We start from the raw sequence: 17,686 nt of genomic DNA on the forward strand, positions 1-17,686 counted from the left end.
TTTTCTATATCCAAAGAATCTTCTTTACACACTTTCTTGATATTTGAGTTCTGATCCTTGTTCCTCATAATGCATCCCTTTCTCTGAACTCTAATTCATAGTGTTCAGTCAGTGGGTATACCAGCAAGCCCCCAGATCCTTTACGTGCTAGTTTCTGCCTGCCTGTGCTCACATTCTAGATCCTTTGACCGTGTTTGATCATTTGGATGAAGCAGTCACAAGCTGATGGACAAGTCTAGCAAGGCAATTCTTTGTATTTGATTCACAATGTTATAAGTCTTTGTGCTTAATTTGAGTCAGGATTTACAAATCAGCAGGTTTAGTGTTAAAAGTAAAGTCTGAATTCCTTCTATTAACAAACTGAGATATTTGGTAACATTGGGATCATATTCTTCCATGGCAACAGTTCTCCAGGGTCACCTTTAGAGATTGACTTGTATTTTTTCAGTTCTATACAGTACTACTATATTAATTCACTTATTCTCCTACATCCTCAGCTTTTGTCAGCATTTTAGTAAAATATCTGGTAGGAAAAAGGTTGCCTATTTGCTCTGCCTTTCAAATATTGCTTTGTCATTCAAGAATCAACACTTAGATTGCGCATTTGGACTTCTCCCCTCTGCCGCTCTGTGAGGTTGATGAACCAGCAGTGTCAGCATAATCTGGGCACTTGTGAGGAATGTAGGACATCAAGACCTTCCCCAGACACACTGAATCAATCAGCATTTTCAAGCTCATAAGGTTATTCTTATCTAGGCTAAAGTTTGAGAAGTACTGGGCTATACCCTTTTCCAGACCTTCCCTTTCATCTTTAAATCTGGTTCCAGAAACTTGCTTCCAAGTAGTTTCCTTTTGCCTAAGCTGAATCCCTGAATGTATAACCCATTTGGAAAACTTGTCCACCTTTTGATTTGCAGTTCAAATTTATGTCTCATCATGGAGTTTACCCTGCACACATATGTACATTTTGTATTTTTTCATAGGAGTCCCAGTGGATTATAATTGCAGCTAGCTAAAGCACCATATCTGCATTGTCTTTGATAGCTGCCTTGCCATAATTTGTGGAAATTGTCCCCTTTTTTCACATCTGAAGAAAACCAAAGGTCTGGAAAAGGAGGAAGACAGAGTTACTCCCTTCTGAGTGCTCTTTTTTTAAAACCTTATTTTTTTATTGACGTGTAAAATTGTATGTACTGTATTTATCATGTACAACGTGATGCTTTGAAGTATCTATGCATAGTGGAATGACGAAGTCTAGCTAATTAATATGCGCATTCCCTCACATCATTATTATCTTTGTGCTGAGAACACTTTATATCCACTCTTTTTAGCATTTTTCAAGAATACAAAATGTTATTAACTACAGTCACCATGTTGTATAATAAATCTCTCAAGCTTATTCCTGCTATCTTTTGACCAGTATCTCCTCAGTCCCGACACCTGATCTCCCCAGACCCTGGAAACCACAAGTTCACTCTCCACTTCTATGAGATCAACTTTTTTAGATTCCACATGAGTGAGATCACGTGCTATTTGTCTTTCTGTTCCTGGCTTATTTCAGTTAACATATCCTTCAGGTTCATCCATGTTATAACAAATGACAGGATTTTTTTCATTTTATGGTTGAATAGTATTCCATCCTCTCTGTGTGTGTGTGTGTGTTTGTGTTTGTTTGTGTGTGTGTGTGTGTGTGTGTATATACATATCATATTTTCTTTATCCATTCATCTGTTGATAAACACTTAGGTTGATTCCATATCTTGGCTATTGTGACTGGTGCAGTAATAAACATGGGAGTGCAGATAGCTCCTCGATATACGTTTGGATATGTATCCAGTAATGACATTGCTGGATCATACAGTAGTTCTATTTTTAATTTTTTGAAGGAATGCCATATTGTTTTTCTTTTTTTTTTTTTAATTTTTTAATTTTTTTTGAGACGGAGTCTGGCTCTGTCGCCCAGGCTGGAGTGCGGTGGCCCAATCTCAGCTCACTGCAAGCTCCGCCTCCCGGGTTTACGCCATTCTCCTGCCTCAGCCTCCCGAGTAGCTGGGACTACAGGCGCCGCCACCTCGCCCGGCTAGTTTTTTGTATTTTTTAGTAGAGACGGGGTTTCACCGTGTTAGCCAGGATGGCCTCGATCTCCTGACCTCGTGATCCGCCCACCTCGGCCTCCCAAAGTGCTGGGATTACAGGCTTGAGCCACCGCGCCCGGCCGCCATATTGTTTTTCATAATGGCTGTACTAAGTTACATTTCTGCAAACAGTGTTCACATCCTGGCCAACACTTGTTATAATAGCCATTCTAACAAGGGTGAGATAATATCTCACTGTGGTTTTTGTTTGTATTTCTCAGAAGAGTGAGGTTGAGCAATTTTTCATGTACCTGTTGGCCATTTGTATGTCTTCTTTTGAAAAGTCCATTCAAATTTTTTTACTCATTTTTCAATTGGGTTATTTGCTTTCTTGCTATTGAGTTGTTTGAATTCCTTATATATTTTTGATATTAATCTCTTATCAGAATAATAGTTTGCAAATATTTTATCCTAATCTCTAGGTTGTCTTTTCACTCTTGATTTTGTCTGTAGTGAAGAAGTTTTATTAGTATAATGTAATCCCATTTGTCTATTTTTGCTTTTGTTGCCTGTGCTTTTGAGGTCATATCCAAAAAATCATTGTCTAGGCCAATGTCATGGAGCTATTCCCGTGTTTTATATTCCAGTAGTTTCATAGCTTTTGGTCTTATATTTAGTTATTTAATTCATTTTGAGTTGATTTTTGCATATAGTGAGAAATATGGTTCTGATTTCATTCTTCCGCATGTGGATATTTAGTTTTACTAACACCATTTATTGAAGAGACTCTCATTTTCCCATTGTGTGTTCTTGGCACCTTTGCTGAAAATCAGTTGGCTGTAAATGTACAGATTTATTTCTGGTTTCTCTGTGGTTTAATTGGTCCACCTGTCTGTTTTTATGCCACTGTCATGCTGCTTTGGTTCCTATAGCTTTGCAGTATATTTTGAAATCAGGTAGTGTGATGCCCCTCAGCTTTGTTCTTTTTGTTCAAGATTGCTTTAACTATTTGGGGTCTTTTGTTTCAATACAAATTTTAGGATTGTTTGAGTGCTCTTTAATGGGCAGGATAGCCATCTGCTCCAATTTTCTCAGGACAGCGTTGTTGTAAAGTTTCCTTTCTCATTAGTATTTCCTTTTATTTTCAAAATTGTCCCTCTTTGGCTGATAAATTAAACAAGCATCCTATTGGGTTCATCCCAGGAATGCTTCCTTCCTACAATTCCTTTTCTCTATTGTGTGATTTTTTTTCTTGGTCATGCTTGGTGTTGTGAAAGAATGCAGGAAAGCATTCTTTCCCTTCAAAGTCCTTAGGCATTAAATAGCAGAAGGTCAATTCAAACACAATACCAAGTATTTTCTTTAAAAACGACCCTATTAAAGTATATAGGGTTATTTGTTCACTTTAAAATCAAAGATCTGTGAATAGTCTTGCTAAGAAGAAGAAAAGTACAAGAGATAGAAAAGAAAACAACCATTTTCTTCTTTTCTGTTACTCACATCTATTCACACACGCACACAAAGAATATGAGGGTGAGTAATCTTTGGTGGACAAGTTCTTCTGATGAAGAAGAAAACTACTCAGAAGTTGTGGAACTGTGTTGCAACTAAAAAGAGATCCTAGATATTTTATTTTAGGACCGGCTTTGAGGCAGAAAATAAAGTAGCTTCATTTCATCACTAGAAATTCATAGAGTGACCCATTATTTCAAGCTATATTATCTTTGTCTCTTGTAAATTTCTTCCAAATTTTGTCTCTTTCCTCTTTTTCTTCACCTTCTTAACAGACCTCCTACTCCTAAGAAACAAAACCACCACAAATTGTTTACCACCATCACACACAATCACTACCACTACTACCTCCTCAAGAGAACAACAGTCAAACAGCAATAAAAGAAGACAAGTTGTCAATTAAGAGTATGAGTTAATCCTTCCTCCCCCACAACCTACCCCCCAACTCTGCTGGAAGTTGCTGACACATCTGATATCTTTATTAAAACTTACTCTGAAACCATAACAAGTAAATGTTTTAATCACATTTTGTTCTGAAGTATTTTAGTATTATGAGTTCTTAAACTGAATAATAGCAACAAAAATAATGTGTACTTTTATCTTGTTTATTTATCATGAAGGACATGACTGTAATGATTTATAGTTATGACTACCACTGACCTTACAATTTAAAAAAAAAAATCATGATTACTTCTCAAAATAAAGAGAAAAGAGAGAAAAAAAAGTCCAGAGGACTTCCTCAAAAATACTACTTTTCTGCTTAAAAATCTCTGTACTTCTTATCACTTCCAACAGTTAACATCAAGAAGTTCAGCAAACAAGCCACACCTAGCCAGACAGAGGCAGTTGTGTAGAAACCAGGTGGAATTCCATTAGATCATATGAAATGTCATGTTGCTTAACCCTGGATACCTGCTCTGTGTGAATGCACTGCACCTCTTTGGCTCATTCATAGCAGCTCCTTCTTTCCTAGTATAAGATTTCCTCACACTACTAGAGACATGAAGTTATAGTATGGACAGTTCCTGGTCCCTTGCATTAAAAAATATATGTATTAGAAGTTTTTTGGCATGTATTCTTTAAAAGCATTTTCAAAATTATAAAATATTTAGAACATAGTAAAAATATGCAACAAACATTTGTACAGCTTATCATATTTAACAAATGTTGACACTTTGCCACATTTGCTTAAATTATTTTTAAACAAATAAAACATTCCATATTCAGTTAAAGACTGATGTTAAAGTTGAAGACCACTCCCTCATTGCCTTCTCCTCCACCATTCCCAAAGTTAACCACTGTCTAGAATGTGGTTTGTATCCTTTCCATTTATGTTTTTGTGATTATACTACATGCAGACATTAATACATTAATAACACGTGGTTTTAAAATTAAGGTTTACCCTATATGTCACTTTGCAACTTGCTTTTTTCACTCAATATTTTATGTACTTCAAATACATTCATGTTGATACATGTAGATCTATTGTTACTTCATTTTAAACAGATATAGTATTCCTTTTTATGAACATTTTACCATTTATTTTTCTGTTTTTCTATTGATGTTTGTTTGGATTTTTCCCCAATTTTTTACTATTATAAGGCTATGGACATCTTTGTACCTATCTCCACATGCATGTCTATGGAAAATAGATTGTCTTAGCTAGTGGAGAAAACTAGCATCAGAACTTCAAATGGGAAGGACTCCATTTGAACTTTACTAGATATTGCCCATTTGCTATCTAACATGGTAAGGCTTTGTATCCCCACATGAATCTCATCTTGAATTGTAATCTCCATAATACCCACGTGTCAAGGGAGAAACCAGGTGGAGGTAATTGAATCATGGGCATAGTTTCCCCCATGCTGTCCTCATAATAGTGAGTGAGTTCTCATGAGATCTGATGGTTTTATAAGGGGCCCTTCCCCTTTAATTTGGCACTTCTCCTTCCTGTTGCCTTGTGAAGAAGATGCCTCACTTCCCCTTCCACCATTATTGTAAGTTTCCTGAGGCCTCCCAGCCATGCTGAGTTAATTAAACCTCATTTCTTTATAAATTACCCAGTTCTTTATAGCAGTATAAAAATGAACTAAGAAGCTATCTGAGATGGTCATACTAGTTTCTATTAACACCAACAATGTTCAGAAGTTCCATTTCACCATCCTTGGTATATTGGATTAATTTATTCATTTGACAATTTGATGGTATGAAAAGTTCTTCTTATTTAATTTGCATGTTCTTGAATACCAGTGAAGTATTTTCACAGTTATTGAACATAATTGTTTCTCTTCTGCAAATTCTATATTTATAGTTCTTTTTCACTTTTCTGTTGGGTTATTTATTTCTTTTATCTCATGAATTTGTGGCGTTATTTTTAGATTCTTAATATTATTTCTCTATAAACTATGTATTTGTAAACATTTTTTCTTAGTCTCTGGCTTGTCTATGAAATTTGCTTTATTGTATTTTTAATTGACAGGAGGATTTTAATTTTAATACAGTGATTTTTAAACTCTTTTCTGTTTCATGTTTTTACCATATTTTATAAGAAAATCTTTCTGTATTATATATATTTCCATATTTTTTCTAAGATTAAATTCTTTTCAAGTGTAGAGCTTTAATTTTTTGTATAGGAATCTAACACATTTTTTTCCTCAAAATGAATAGCCAAAGTGCCATGCTTTTTAAATTGAATGAGCTCATCTTTTGCCTAGTAATTCATGTTGCTACATATTTTCTATGCTGAAGTTCTCAAATGCAGACACACAAGCTTCTGGTCTCTTTTTTTTGTCCTCTCCCTCTCCCACTGCTGCCTTCTAAAAATCAGTTCTTGCAGAATTATGCTCTTTTAACATTTCTAACTTTTCAATAAGGTTTACAATCTGTATAACAACTCCTTCATCTTATATGTTTTTCTAATTGCCTTAAAAGTGTTAGATTTTCATTCTTTCTTTTGAATTTTAAAATTACTATCTCAAGTTGTAAAAATTTTGTTCAAATTTTCATTCAAATTACACAGAATCTATGGAGTAAGACACAGCTTTAAGTATTTTTATCTATGAACTTCTCTATTCTTTCAGGTGTCTATTAAATTTCTTCTATAATATTTTGTAGATTTCTCCAGAAAAGTCTGTTATATATTTATTAGATGTTTTCATTATTGTTGAAATGAAAATTTATCTAATTATTATCCTTTTGGAGACTTTTTTTCTTCTCTATTTGGAAGCTTTAAAAAAATCACATTATTTTTAATCTGAAATCTCATTCATGATGTGCCTAAATATGGACTAATATCTAATTAAGTTGTTTGTACTTACAAATGTATTTGAGAGCTCATCTTTTTAAAAAAATTCTGGAGAATTCAGTAATTTTTACTTTGAATATGACTTATTTTCCAGTGTTTCATTTTCAGTAATGTCTTTTATACATATGTTGGGGCTCTGAAATCATTCTCCAAATGATTCTCTCACTTTAAAATATCCTTTTATATTCTATCTGATATTTTTGGCAAATTCCTAGTATTCTTTCTCAGTTCACTGAATATATCTTCAAGGATACTCAGTTTAAAGTTTATTTCATCTTGCAGTATACTATAAGAGACATACCTTGGTTATAAGATTAATGATAGCCATAAGGCTTATTCAGGCATCTTGCTGATAACTACATGTCACTTAGCAGTATGTCACATAGTAGGGTTGACACTAAGTGTCACTTAGCAATGTGATGCAACCTGGCTTGGGGATTTCCAACCTTGGCCTGGGAATTTCCAGGAGACAAGGCTACCTCGGATGCAACTTTCATAAACAAAAAAGGCTTACTCTTTCAAGAATTGTTTAAACTCCCTTTATGATAGAAATGCCTGGTGACTCACCTGGGCTGAATACAAGCATAAGTAAAGGGGAAGTGTCCTTTAAATTCTGAGACTGGTCACTGGACGGAGGCCCTCCTGGTCAGTCAGTCATCTGACTGCATCTGGCCCATGCCACTGGCCTGCTCTTCATCTTCATCTTGGAAAAGTCAGAATAAGTTGTTGAGCATTAGAATAAGCTGTCTAAGACTCATATTTGACATTAACCAAACGAAAAAGGAGAAGCTGTTGAGAATGAGCTGTTGAGCATTAGAGTGTCTAAGACTCATCTTTGACATGAATCAAATGAAAAAGGAGAAGTTGCCCCTCGGGAAGCTGGTTAACTAGGACCACCCAGGTGCCTCAAACATGACACATCTATTGAGGGTTTTGTTTGTTTTTTAAATCTCAGTGTCAAAATTCCAGGATATCTAACTAGACTTATTTTATACTCTCCTGTTTTTGCTTTATATTTTGAAAAATAATTTGTTTCTCTTTTTTGGGGGGGGTTTTCCTTTTCTAACTTGTTGATTTCCCTATTATTTTCATTTCTTCCGAGCAGATTTTGTCAGTCTTTCTCTAGTGTCTTATTGTATTTTGAAATTTTATTTTCAAATTTATTCTGAGTGGTAGCTTTATTCTTGTGTTTTCTTTTTCTGCACTCCTTGTTTCTCATCACTTTTACAGTTTCTTCCAGTCAGTTCCTAGTTCCTGGTTCATATGTGTCTTATCTTGACACCCTAGAGTTCTTTTCTTGCCAGCATAGCATGGATCCAGTCATCTAGCTGAGTTGGGTAGTATGGGTGATGTCTTGGCTGGGAAGCTGGGCAGTGTTTGCTTCCTGTGAGCCACCACAGCCAGCGGTCAATCCAGCTCTTTCTGTCTTTCACAGGTTTGAGAAAACCATTTTCCAGCCCTTAGTTTCTGGCATTTAACCTGGCTCTGGCCTCTGAATGTCATGGGAGTGCTTTCAACCACAGTTTTCCACCTTCATGCCACTTGTTTGCTCTTCCTTCTCATCCTGATCTACAGAGATCTTTATTTGCTTTGTGTTTCCAATGGAGAAGGAGCTTGGGAAGGGAGGATCCTAATTGTCTAAAACCTCTTCTAGACTGTTAATCATAGACTTTATATATAGAAAAACTTATTTAAGATGTGAAAATATTTGGTAAGTAGACAGATAAATCTGTTCTCTGACTTATGACTATAGTATGGGCAAGTAATACTTATGAATGCTTATCATGTGTCAGATACAACACTTGGCACTCCATGTGACATTTTATTTAACCCCCACCAAGATTCTTTGGTGTACATAGTGTAATTCCATGCTGAACTAAGGTTCAACGATCACATTGCTAGCGTGTGGTAGAGTTGAGATTTGTCCACGTATAAACTCTATTATAGTATATATTTTTAAAATTTACTACCCTGTTCCTAACATTTAAAGCAGTACTTGGCATACAGTATATGGTCAGTAATATTTCTGAGTGAGTAAGGTTCTTCTTTCTCTTCTTTCTAATATTGTTTGTATTTATATATCTTATAAAACACTAAATCTATATCTTAGGCATAAAGTTCCTTAGCATAGAAATTTCTTTCTCTTTGTCTTGTTCCCTTTTCTCTGTTCTCCCCTCCTTTCCTGGAACTGGATATTTTGCCTCCTGCCCCAGTGGGTGAATATGTTTACAGTTTTCCTGCAGCCCTCATCTCTCTTGCCAACAAACAGCATTGGAACTAAAATGTCTACCCGCATAGGTGAAATCCTCCATCAGAGACATTCCCACTTACCCAGCCCCCAATTAACAATATCAAAGTCATATCTCATCTTAACCATCTCAAGTGCACAGCTAGGGCACTTGCTGAAGGGGTGAAAAAGGCAAAGAAAGCTATGACTAGGCAATTTGGATAATGACTTTTTCCTCCTCACAAAGTTCTGACTGTCAAGTTATCTTAGAAAATGTGGCTGATTATATTTAAAAATCACCGTGGTTCTCTTTTAAATTATAGCCCCACATGGAATTAGAATATAAGTTGGCTTTAAAATATAGTTTTTTCATCTCTTCTGCTTCTTTAAATGACATCCTGACTGATATTAGGGAGTAATTTGGCTGATGAATTAGTACGTATGTGGGTATGATCTCTTCTCAACACAGCGTGAGAAAAGCAGAGCCAATCACAGACCTCAATCACCGCAATCGATTTTCTAAAGAGAACACAAAGCAATTAAAAAAGGAGAAAAATCATGCATTCTAAATCTCTGTGCTACAAGAAAAACACCATTATTATTTGACAGAGCCTGTGAAGGGCTTTGTATGGTTCTTGGTATTCCTACCCCTACTGCAGCAGTGATAAAAAGACTCAATTTATATTAATTGCAAAGTTTAAAGTGCTTTAAAATATCTTCATTTTGGAAGATGGAGAGTAAAAATAAGCTCAACTACAAAGTCAAGGAGAAATAACTAGCTTTTTTTTTTATTTTCTTTTTGTTTGTTTGTTTTTAGCCAAAATGGATAGCAGAGAAAACCAATTGATGGCCCACTATACCAGTTATTGGGAAATTTTTAGTTCCTCCTTTCCACTCAACCTCCACACCTAACCAGCACCTGAGACACATTGTTTTCGTACTCTTTACACAGTGGAACTGGAAAAAGATACAGAAATAATCAGCTCTCCAACCTGACTATACATTTGGATATGATCAAAATGCAATCCATGAACTATCTGCTCCAGAATCACCTGGGGAGTTTGTTCAACGTGCAGCATCCTACACTTCACATTAAGAGTTTGTGACTTTACACAAGTATCGCAGGTGAATCTGGGGAACATTTGGAACTTTTTAAAAAGAGCCTTTCTCATTTTATAAATAAAAAAAAGTGAGCCAAGGGTAGCATGTCTGAGTCACTTGGGGAATGTTTCAGAATATGCTATGTTAATCAGGACAGGATAAGCTATGCTGTGGCAAAAGTTCCAAAATCTCTGCAGTCTAAAACAACCAATTATTTCTTACTCATACTATTTGTCCATCATGGGTAGAGGTTACTTCGTGATCCAGGCTGAGAGAGGCATCACCTCAACGTGTGCTTTCGTGATTGCAAATGCATGAACAATGATGTAAGGCAATCTGAGCACAGCTTTTAAAGATCTGATATAAATATCATTAAATAAGCAATGACATCATGGGCTTGGAAGTCAGACAGATTTGTATTTAAATCCTCTTGCTCCCTTTGTGGACTGTGTGACTTTGAGCACATTTCTTGACCTCTCCAAGTTTCTGTTCTTCTGTAAAATGGGGATGACTATTTCTAATTGTCACCATGAGGCTCACAGTGGGCATCCACATTTATTATTGTTACCAAACAAGGTATAAAACATACTATGGGAGGAAGAAAGAGCTTTGTGGAAGGGACAGCCTCTGGTTACACCTACATTCTTCTTGTTCTGTCCTTTCATCATTATTTTCACTCTATCGAAGTTCCTTCCTTTCATCAACCTCTTTCTCCTGCATTTTCTCCTTCCTACCAGGTCCAAAACCTTACATCCTTCTGCCATGCAAGATCATCCATTCACCCAACACAGTTATTAACTATCTACTATGTGACAGGCACTGGGTTTGGTGCTGGAGGAGACAGAAATTTAAACACTATACTCCATGTTCCTGAGATATTTACAGTCTGGAGAGAGAGACAAAGATAAAGCAAAATGGAAGACACACTGTAATGGGGGCCAATGTATCCATGATGCAATGAGAGCATTGAGGATGATCTTCCATTTACATCACAGCCTGAGCCTTCCTTCCAAGGCAAGAGGAGAGGGCATTCTAGGAGGAGGATACAGCATATGTGAAGGCAGAGAGACAAGAATAATCACAGGCATTCTAGAAACTGCAAATAGTGAAGTATTGTTAAAGAGGAAAATGCAAATGTGGGAGATAGATATTGGGGACTGTGTGGTGGAGGCTTTTAGGACAAATATATGAAAAGTCATAAGTATCCATCAGCATACCAATCTTTTGTTTAGATATTTTTCCATTATAGGCAAAAGGGAACCATTGAAGAATTTTGATTTTTCACAATAGGACTGAGTTGGCATTTAAAAAATAGTACTCTGGCCAGAGACTGTAGGAGAAAGTGTGTAAAAAACAAATGGTCTATGGAATAAAGAGATAAAGACAGCTTCAAGGAAAGCAGTGCCAACAGGAAAGGAAAGAGAGGAGAAGATGAGATTGAGAGGGGAGATTTAGGAGGATTTAGATTAAGGAGATGAAACACCATATTAGTGATGGGGGCTTGTGGATATTTGAAGTGTCTGAGATGACACACAGCTTTCAAGCCTGTGAATGGAGTGAAGGGTAGTGGCGTTCTCTGACATAAAGAAAACAGAAGGAGCAGCAGGTTGTGGGCAAGTGGGACTGCATGTGGTTAGGGGAACAGAGAGGCTGGAGGATGATGAATCCTTAGTGGTTTATCCACTTTTTAATTACACCTTCATAATCCAAATGATTTCTTTAAATTATTTGGCATGCGTTTACATACAACCTTCTTTTGCCATTAATGTTTGTCATCCTATACAATGACTTCCCAGTAATTCTGCAAGCTACTTAAAGACAGAAACATTTTAAACTTCTGCTTATATCACACAGTTAATCTGGCACAACACTTTGGGCTGGGAAAGTTCTTGTGAAATATTTGTGAAATAAAAATATATTATCAAAATTGGATTTTCTGATTTTGTTGAGCTACCACATTGCTATTAGCATGATTTCTATTTTTTTCTTGTTCTTCATCATTTCTTCACTCTTTGGTGTCCAAAATATTCACTTACTTGCACTTTATAGAATTTTCTTCTTTATCTTAAATCCCTACAATATTTTTATGCCAACATTTAAAACAGTATCAGTTATTTCCGTTAATATATTTAATTATTTTATTTGGCCCTTTAAAACTTATTTGTTTTCTTAGAATTCTCTCCTCCCTCTTCTTTCACTTACAGTCCTTTTAAATTATCTCCCACTCATTTTCATTTTCTTTGACAAACTTCTCAACCTACCACTTCCTCCTTCTAGGGGATGCTTCACTTTTTAAAGTTTATATTTCCTTATAATAATATTTTTCCCATCTGTTTATTTTATTTTTATGTCTAGCAACATAAGTCTCTCATTATGTATCATTTTGTTTATTTATTATTATTTCTATTCTCACTTTGAAAGTCATGATGCTTCAAGTGAATATATCGTGACTTTCAAAGTTAGAATATAAAATATTTTCTAGAGAAATCCAAAATATTTTCTGAAGAAAGAATTAAAATTTGGTACTGGTTTTACAACCCATCAACTAAGAAATGCTGCTCAGTACATGTGTAGTTGTTTCCTTGTCTCCTGATCTTAAAAAGGGGTCCTGATTAATGAGTAAGCTAGATGGAGTAGGTGTACCTAGAAGAATTGCACTCTACAAATATAATATATTGTTGTTTGATTTTCCTCTCTTCTAACAAATCTGGCCTTCTTTTTGTTTCATGAATAAAAATACAAAGATAATCCAATAACTGGAAAAATAAGTAAGGAAATAGTATTGACTGCTGAAAAGAGTAAAAACTAACAAAATAGTCAAAAAAGAACAAAGTTCCACAGAGAATATTACTGAAATTATGCCAGGTATACAAGACCAGTTTTACCAAGATTTTAACTGCAAATATTTAAGGAAATTTCTCTCCAAAATGAGAAAAACTCAGTGTGATTATTTCATTCAAATAAAAAGCAATTACACTCCAGACTTGTTTACTGATCATTAACTACTAATTGGGTAAGGACTGAGATTACCATTATGTTTAGGAGACAAAAAGAATTTCTGATGCTCAGTGTAAATCAATAAGAAAATGGAATTTCATTAGCAAAGTGAGATTCACACCAATGTACTAGGAATATATTTATTATGACCATGGAAGCTATAAAGACACAGATACCAAGTTGTGATTAACATCATTGGCTCTAGAGTCAGACAAAAGTTGGTTGGAAAAATCTACGTAACCAGATTTTTGTAAGCTACTTGCCTGTTTTTGTCTCTATTTCTAATTTGTACCCAATTATGGAGAAAAGGGGCACCGTATCCTGACAAACTGATTGACCGGCTTAAATAACTGGGGCTCTGGGACACCCAGCAAGTGATATCCTTTATAGCTTCAGTTCTCATAAGCCTATCTTCAGTGGTTAGAATCACTGCAACTTTCTACCTTAATGACATTGTGTACCATGAGGTCAATTGAAGAAATGGTTAAAACATAACTCATCCATTTGGCCTGTCTAAAGCATTTTCATGAACAGCAATGCCTGTGTGGTTGATACATGATTAACAAGCCATGAGAGAGTAAATCTTCAAAAATATACAAAAGACTAAAACAAAATCACTTTTAAAGCATGAATTCTGAGTTCTGACAGGACCCAAGCTCAAATTTACTTTCTGGAGCATGTAGGTGGCCTTTGGTGAGTTACATGTCTCTGAGCATCAATTCCCTCAAATGTAAAACGAGAAGCACATTTGTACTTGTTTATTGGTTTGTGATAGAGGTTAAATTAGATAATTTGGGGAAAGTAGTTAGAAGAATGCCTGAAACAGACTCTGCAAATCAGTCTATTCTCCTTCCCTGTTAATAATACATTGAAAAACCAGTTAGGGTCTTTCTTCATTCATGACACTTTTTTGACTTTAGATGGAATTAAGACAGAAGTTAAGGCCAGTCTATTGAACAACTCAATAACCAGTAGGAAAATGAAGGAAAGAAATTAGTCAATAATTCATTGTTTGTTGGCTCTATATCCTGTAGATTTATTGTGGTTTTGAAAGAGAAGCTTGGATTTTTGTTTCCGTTGAATGTTTTAGTTAATCTAATATTGTATCTTTAGAAGCATAGGCTCCTCCAGTTTAGTAAGCTAAAAGTTAACAGTAAATTGACTTGCATTTATGTTAAAGTAAACGTCTCCTTAAATTTTATACCCTCCAAAGGCCTACATTCTTTAACAAAAAAATTTCCTTTCATTGTAAGCAACAGTTAAAATAATACTCTTTCAGTTTAATTAGCAGTTTATTGAATGACTAAATATATGTTTAAAGTGGCCAACAAATAAAATCATGTTATTGTACTAGGAATAAATCCTCCATTAACATTAATTGAGTTTTAACAAATGAGTTGATTAGGAGGAAAGGAAAGAGGAACCCAGCTCACCAGATGCAACTTGGTGCCAGACACCTGGTTCCTGCATGTAATGTTCTTTCGTCATAGCACCTTGGAAAAAATAACCAGTGGCCGCATTTCTTAAAAATAATACACTTCCCAGTTAATGAATCATGTACTGAAATGATTGGTTTTGATTTATTTACTCATTTCGTTTTTCAAAGAGTTTATATTCATTTCTCTGAAAATTATGGAGGATAATCAAATTGTCATGCATTTATACGTCAAAAGATCAGCACAGATGATATGTAGTCATGACCTAAATTTGTCTTGACTAGTTTAATTTCCTACTTTCTCTGCCATAAGTAAGAACCTATGCTGAGACTAACTCAAAAATATTAAAATATAGCAGAGCTCCAGGTATGAACCAGGATATGGTCATGACAGGATTCAGCCAAATCTAGAGGACTCATGGGACCAGGAGAGTTGCAAAGTGAAGATCATAATGTTGGCAGGGAAGTGGGGTGAGAATTCAGAATAGAGCCCTATTTCTGTGCTGGAATTTGTCATCTGATGGGACTGCCAGAGATTCATATAGGAGACCTCACAAGTAGCCAGGGGTGGGAGTAGCAGGGTGGGAAGGAAAGGGTTAGTCACACAGAATTTGAAAAACAAAACCAACAAAGCCAAAAACAGCTGACTAGGTCTTTTAGTTATTATTATTATTTACAAATTCTGTAAGAATTTGAGGACTTAGAAGAACTTTGGACCAAAAGGGGTGGGGAGTTTTTCCCTTCCTTCCATGTAGCTCTGTGAGACCTCAGCACAAGGAGAGACCCAGCCAAGAATGCTGCAGCTGGAAGATTGCACCTGGTGGGAGACAACCCATGGATGCCACAGCAGGGGCCAGTCCCTTCTCCAGCTTTGCAGGTAGAGGAGGCCTTGACAGTGTCCAAAAGGACTTTATTAGCTCACATGAATTCCCTTCAGAGGTTGCAAGATCACTGGCACAGATTTCTGACCGAGGCTGGAGGGACCACCATATTATAGTTAATATGATTCTATTATAACCCAGACTGGTGTAACCTTGATGAGTACCTGTTAGAGGAGAGCATCAGCAGTGTTCTTTCCCACTAAGAGGAGGGACTGTGTATAATGGAGTGCTGGGAATTGCCCCACCTGTGGAGTCAACACACCCAGGGAGACTGGCACTGCACTCTTACTGTGTGTCAGGCACTGCTCCAAGTGTTGGATGAGCGTTTCTTCATTCCATTCTCACAACAAGCCTGCTACTGTCCCCATCTTTCATATGAGAAAACAGAAGCACAGAGACATTAAGTAGCATGCCCAGGTGACACAGTTTGTAAGTGGTAAATCTGGGACCTGAAGCAGAGAATTTGGCTCCAAAGCCTGTCCTCTTACTACCAAGTGACATTTGTGCCTGACACTGAGAAGGTGCTCGTTAAATGTTTGCTGATTCAAATCATTTTCCCAAGAAATTAAACATGCTTGAGCTTATTGTTCTGGACTTAATACCCTGACTACTCTTAAAAATCAAACAGAAAAATGCTTACAAGTATACCACAATGAAATAAAACCTGAAATTATCAGAACATGGTACAACGCTTTATTAGATTTTCTGATTGACCAAGGGAAATTACTCTATGCTTTCAATGTCTTCTTTTCCCACAAGGAAACTAAATTTCCAGGAAGTTCTGTGACCAAGCCACAGAGCTGACAAGTAAATTAGTCTGTGCTGGACCTAGGATTTCCCTTGTTCTTCCACCTCTGTCCCCAGCAATTGCTTTGCTGCCTATTCTCAGGGGAAGGGATTGCACTAGCCCTGCATGCACCCTGGAGAATGACAACTTGAACTGCAAAATCTCAAAGGTTGTGCTTCTTTTGTTCTTCCTCTCGTCTAGCTGGTAGGCAGAGAACAATTCTGGTTGAATACTCTATTTAATTATGTTTAATCATACTAAGAATCAACCAATGTTAATTATTAAAAAGGGAGAAAATGGACAAAGCATCATGTACAACCATCCTGACTTTAGGCATGAAGCGTCAACACTCATTCAGCTCTGAGCCAGGCAGTTAAACAGCAAACAGTTTTAATAAAGGACAATTAAATAAGTCAGGAAATCCACTAGTCTGTTCTCCAATTTCACTCACCTTGGTGTGGAGGACGATGGGCAGAGGCAGTAAAACCAACACAGTGAGAACCACGAGGAGAAATCGGCGATAAACCATAATGTAACTGAAGAATTTCATTGTTCTGAGCAGGTGGCTTCAATAGTGTCCTCCTCCAAATAAAGCAGATGTTAAATAACCAACTTGGATTAATATTTTTCCAGCCCGTCACCTTCACTCACTGCCCTATATCGACCAACACAAGTTAAAATTAAATCTCATTTTTTACTGTTTTACTATCACAATTAACACGAAGAGATAAACCCAAGAGTTTTCATGAGAAATCAAAGACCATTTGCTCCTCTGGTTTTTCAAGGAAACCCTGCTTTCTTTGATCACATTCACTGAAATATGGACTGGACAAGCCTAGGAGAAGGCAAAACCATGAAGCTTGTCATTTGTTCACAATAAGGCGCCTCCACCCCTTTTGATGTCCTCTGACTTCCAGAGTGCCTAACTGGAGTAGTTACCACATTGTCGTGGTGCCATGAGTGAGTCTCCACAGGCAGCCTCCATGGCCCTTTCTAAGGAAGTATGTTTTTAGTGTGTAAATTGAAATAACAACTAATTTGGAATTTCAGTATATGGCAGTGAAAGGGAAACTTTTTTTAGAGATGGATTTTTAAGGGATTTCTTGGACAATGTATTGCAAAGCCTTCTACAAAATTTATAGCAAATGTCCTTTTTGTTTAAAAGCAAAGTTCTGTGTATTTCTTGGATCCTATTGTCTCTTTCAACAGGAAACAAAAATAACCATAAAGTGTTTTATATAAACCCTCTATTTTAAGACCTTTGAAGGCTCGACTTGATACTGTTGTGCTGATACAGACTTCATAATTATCAGAGAATCTGCGTAGAGATGAGTGATTAGGGACATTCAAGTGGTGTGTGTGTATAT

At 36.2% G+C, this 17,686-nt stretch overlaps 1 protein-coding gene across 1 annotated transcript in view; it reads right to left on the minus strand.

Annotated features, from left to right (window-relative positions):
• Nucleotides 1–17,281, minus strand: part of SLC13A1 (solute carrier family 13 member 1) — a 92,420-nt gene extending 75,139 nt beyond the window's left edge. Inside the window, exon 1 of the mRNA XM_001085242.5 lies at nucleotides 16,771–17,281. Coding sequence (XP_001085242.2) covers nucleotides 16,771–16,869 — 99 coding nt within the window. The 5' untranslated portion in view covers nucleotides 16,870–17,281. The remainder of the gene's footprint in view (nucleotides 1–16,770) is intronic.
• Between the last annotated feature and the right edge of the window lie 405 nt (nucleotides 17,282–17,686).

The sequence above is a fragment of the Macaca mulatta genome, chromosome 3, assembly GCF_049350105.2.
Source record: "Macaca mulatta isolate MMU2019108-1 chromosome 3, T2T-MMU8v2.0, whole genome shotgun sequence".
In the NCBI taxonomy this organism is placed as follows: domain Eukaryota; kingdom Metazoa; phylum Chordata; class Mammalia; order Primates; family Cercopithecidae; genus Macaca; species Macaca mulatta.